Genomic DNA, 4,570 nt, shown 5'->3' on the forward strand with positions numbered 1-4,570 from the left:
CATAAACACATTAAAATAATTTGAAAACACACAAAACAAATAATTTGAAGTAAAGAAAAAAATAAATAAAATTTATTTTTTTTTAAAAACATTTTTAAAATACAAAAATAAATTGGTTGAAAAAGATAATGGTGTCCCTAATTACAAGCCTAACTATTTTTTCTATAAGAATAAAACTGTAAAAATACTATTTCAATAAATAGAAATATATGTCTAGCGACGCAGTAAATCATTAATATCTTTTTGTAATGTCATTTTACACATTGTCTTTATTATCAAACCTACTATATACTACATCATCTATTTTGATTTCTATTTTAAGAAATTAATTATTAATTCCCCATCCATATGATTATTATATATATATATATTCCCTTTCCTTCTTGTCTTAAATCAAAGGCCAAAACAGGACCGCTCTCGCTCTCTCTCTCTCTCTCTCTCTCTCTCTCTCTCTGTTGCATTTTGGCTGCCTGCTTTTCAGCAGTCCTAAGCTAGCTAGTGTTGTGTTCTGTTCTGTTTTTAGGTTACTCTGTTTTGCAAGAGGTGATTTCTCCCTTTTGATCTGTTTCTTTGTTTCAAGGTTGGAAAAACAGAGTGATTGCAATTTTAGACAAAAATGTATGCAGAGACGTGGCTATTGTTTCCCTACATGCAGGATTTCTCTCAAGATATTCAACAACTTGAAGAGTATTGCAAGTGCCAAAAGACCAATGCTTCAATGGTACTCTATTTTCTCTTTGTTTTACTTGTTTTTGTTTGTACTTATATGCCTCTTTCACTGTGTGTTTTGGCTCTCTTCTCTTTGTCTATTTGAGTGATCTGCATTAATTTGATCCGTTCCGAGCTGGGCTTTGGTTGTTTTAGAGTTTCGAGCTTTCGTTTTTGTGTACTTCGATTTGGTGTTTGCTTTCTGCTCTAACCTGCTCTGTCTGGTTTCTATGAAAATGGGGTGCATCGGTAGGAAATAACTATGTTTTTCTATGGAAACCCAATTTAAAGTTCATATTTTTCTTGGTTCTTTGTGAAACTTCATATTGAAAGTTCAAAGTCTCGGTCTCGAGGACTTGATTTTTTCAGTGGAACTTGTCTTCTTGATGTTTGTGTCTATTACTCCTCTGTTTGGTTGTTGAGAACATGGAGGAAAATACTGATTTTTTTTAAGCTTTGTCTTTTATGCTAGTGGGTTTGTGCTTATTTAGACAAGTATGAATGTCTTTAGGTTTTGTTCTCCACCTTTACTAAGCAACCAAATAGGACCGTTTTCTCTTTACATGTTGAATCTAGAACATAAAGCAAAAGAAAGACTACAAAAGGGAAAATGATTTCATAGTTTCAAAGAACGTGTTCTCTAAGCTTTCTTCTATTTTCTCGCTCCAATTGTGTGATGGTGAACCAATACTTAGATTTTTGTTGGCATTTTGATCCACTAACTAAGAGAGTTAAAATATGAAAAAAGTCTTGTTTTATTTTTTTAGCATAAAGAAGGGGAAAAAGTTTGGAAAGTGGAGAAAGAGAAAGCATTCTCCATCTCTAATTTTTTTTTTTTTTTGCTGACTTTCTCTTTCTGTTGGATGTTGAAATAGAACTTGGATAAAGGAGGTTAAAAGAAAATTAGCCTTGAAAGAGTTTCATTAGACCTTTGCTTTTGCTAAAAGTGGTTGATATTTATGCAAATAAGTTTGTGATATTTGAGTCATAGGTGTTCAGCCATTTAAAGGATCTTTACTTAGGTTGAGATGTTTAGTGTTCTTCTCATAAAGAAATCACTTAATCTGTCTTGAAAATTTGGTCTTAACAAGTTACAATGAGGACTCTTCTTTTGCTCTTTTCTTTGGAGGAATTCTTGAACCCTAATTATAGGATTTGTTGGATTTGTCTCTCAATTTGTTATTCATTCAAAGAAGTCTCAATTTGGTTCAGAGGTTTAATCTCAACAAATTTAAAAGATACAAACTAAGCATTCAAAGATACAAACTAGAAAATAACAAAGAAAAGCTAATCAACAAAATTCAATAATAAAAAAATCTCAGAAAACTTTGAATTGTGTATGGTTTTTGGAATTAATCAAGTGATCCATCACTTTAACATATTTTTAAAAATCTGTAGGATTTCCTCGAAAATGCATATTTACAGCTTCTGTATCTATGTACTTGTGCATGTCTATTTACTGCTGTATAGACGTGTTCTCATATCAGCACTTGTACCAGATTGAGCTGTAACATATAACAAGACTTTATTTTCAACCTATTTAAGAATACCTTAAGACTGAGGCTAACATAATTGGTGAAGTGTTTAGATCAATATTTACTCTATACCTAATTTTCCTATTTCATCTTGTTTGTTGTTGACAACCTTGTCTAATGTAGAGCAACCTACTTCAGACCACCATATCAGAATATGATCTGGGAGGCGAGGGGGATCTGTTCAAAGCACCTGAACCAATCATTGAAGAGCCACTTGTGGTCATTGATCCCATGACAGCCGCCATTTCAATGATCTCCTGTGGGGAAGAAGTCATTTCTTCACAAGGACTTAAGGCGGCAGATATTGAATCCTTTCAAAATGAGCAGCTTCTGAATGAGGTTTTCTATGAATGCAAGAAGGACATCCTGGAAAAAGAAGCCATGGAAACACCATCACTTGCAGAGCTTCTGGATATCAAGATTCCTATTGTGAGGACTGATGAAAACAACATTCAAGAAAACAAATTGCTCCCTGATGCTGCACTATTAAAAAGTGTCAGCTCAGGATGTTTGAGGTCAGTGGAGTGGCTGCATGGTGCTGCAGTGAAGCCAAGTTTTCTGGATTTTCCTGGAATTGATTTTGAAAATGCTTATGGAATGAGGAGAGCATACAGCGAAGGAGACATAAAGGTTAGATCAAATCCATTATGGTACTTCTGTGTGTATTTGATTATAGGCCTTTATTGCACTTTTGAACGATTTTCTCTTCTGCTTAGATCCTCCTTGTATGTGGCAGAAAACATAGACCTTTACCTGAAAAGAATCATATCTTGGCAGTTAACTCTGCACAAGGATTCTCTGTGTGCTTGTGGTGCTTTTTTATTGTTTCTGAAAAAATGTAGTCATAAGTTCTGATATTGTTGCAAGTCAAGCCACTGACATGAATCACTTGGAACTCCCAGCTTTTCTTTATTAGTATTGTTCCATAATGTTGCTGCTCCTGTTAGCCCTTCCAGTTGGACAGATAACTGACACCTTTCTCTTGGTGCCTTTATCAAGAATTCAATCAATTTTTTTCCCACGTAAAATGGAACTGTAGATGAAGAACGACAATATCCACTACTTCCAAAGCAGAATCTGTTGCTTTTATTTTCAGTTTTAATTCTATTTTCCTTTATCATTTCTCTCGGATAATCCACCAGATTCGAGTGGAACATTTCTATGCAATTCAGCACCAAGCATGAATATGCTCTATAATGAAGTCTACGGACTGAGAATTGTTTAGATGCTTCTGGTCATTTGCACAGGATGGGGCTGAGTCATTGATACTGAGTTTTTATGACAGACACTTGGTAACGGTAATCCGAGCCTCATACATTCTACTCTTGACCGACCATTGATTATCAACAACTGCTCTGCTGAGGACCGCCGGGAAAAGCTTTCAAGGTACAGGAATAAGAAGACAAAGAGGAACTTTGGCAGGAAAATAAAGGTAAATAATTAAGTATTATTGTTGATTTGTTGTATATTTACTTTCTGACTTGCCTGAACTTCATAAAAGTATCAGCCCGGTGAAAATTCAGTCACTCATTGCCTGTGTTTTAAAATCAAAGGGGTCTGATTATAAAAGGCATCAAAACTTGCATAACTCAGATCATACTTGGTGAGATGTATCCATTCCTGATTTTCCACACTGGATTCAACTCGCAATATGTTTGTTTCAGTATGCTTGCAGGAAGGCTCTTGCAGACAGTCAACCAAGGATCCGAGGAAGGTTTGCAAAGACTGAAGAATGCGATGTTTCCAAGAGGCAATAACTATCAACTAATTCATGAAAAGGAAAAAAGAAAGTAGAGGCGAAATACTCCCATGCAGCAATGGAAGAAATGAGTAATAGCATAAGCCTGGAAAATAGATTTGGCAGAAAACTAAGCAACTATTGTTAAATAAACTAGACCCCCAACTCGCCCACCGTAGTTGATCTCTTATATGCTGTAATAACCTCCTCAGTAGAACAAAATGGCCAAGCAGTGCTGTACATAGGGTTGTGTTGAATAAGTTGAGGAAGCAAGAAAAGGTTGTAGTTGTTCATATATCTTATGAAATGGAAATATTGTATTCCCTCTACTGTTGCTTCCACGATATTTGTTATGGTGTCCAAACTATTCTAATCATCATTGCTCCATGATATTTAGAAATGGAAACGTTCCATTTCATTATTTGTGTTTGATGAATCTATTTCATGTCTTCTCCCTATGTCCTTACTAAGGTTGAGAAGGAAACGAGCGCACTGGCGATCCATGCATGTCCCTTTTAATATTTCAGTCCATGCTATCCTTGTCTTCGAACCGTCAAACACGATGAGTTTGCGTTTGTTGACAAGCAGG

The 4,570-nt window shown here is 35.3% G+C and overlaps 1 protein-coding gene across 3 annotated transcripts; it reads left to right on the plus strand.

Moving 5' to 3' along the window:
• Positions 1–402: 402 nt before the first annotated feature.
• On the plus strand, positions 403–4,310 carry LOC7464549 (uncharacterized). 3 transcript variants are annotated; one of them, XM_002321379.4, is made up of 4 exons: positions 403–721; positions 2,367–2,873; positions 3,529–3,675; positions 3,908–4,310. In XM_002321379.4, exons 1-4 carry the CDS (start codon positions 617–619, stop codon positions 3,998–4,000), a joined length of 852 nt encoding a protein of 283 aa, XP_002321415.2. In that variant the 5' UTR covers positions 403–616; the 3' UTR covers positions 4,001–4,310. The 3 variants fall into 3 exon arrangements, with proteins under 3 accessions (XP_002321415.2, XP_024441876.1, XP_052303272.1); XM_024586108.2 differs by having other exon boundaries at positions 2,382–2,873; XM_052447312.1 differs by lacking the exon at positions 3,908–4,310 and having other exon boundaries at positions 3,491–3,638.
• The last annotated feature ends 260 nt before the right edge of the window (positions 4,311–4,570 follow it).

The sequence above is a fragment of the Populus trichocarpa genome, chromosome 15 (genome assembly GCF_000002775.5).
Source record: "Populus trichocarpa isolate Nisqually-1 chromosome 15, P.trichocarpa_v4.1, whole genome shotgun sequence".
In the NCBI taxonomy this organism is placed as follows: domain Eukaryota; kingdom Viridiplantae; phylum Streptophyta; class Magnoliopsida; order Malpighiales; family Salicaceae; genus Populus; species Populus trichocarpa.

Bases quoted from the DNA above. Each gene is read 5' to 3' on its own strand.
- LOC7464549 (XM_002321379.4), top strand. From the start codon at position 617: ATGTATGCAGAGACGTGGCTATTGTTTCCCTACATGCAGGATTTCTCT. The intron at 2,874-3,528 runs GTTAGATCAAAT...TTTTTATGACAG, and splicing joins ACAGCGAAGGAGACATAAAG to ACACTTGGTAACGGTAATCC. The intron at 3,676-3,907 runs GTAAATAATTAA...TGTTTGTTTCAG, and splicing joins ACTTTGGCAGGAAAATAAAG to TATGCTTGCAGGAAGGCTCT.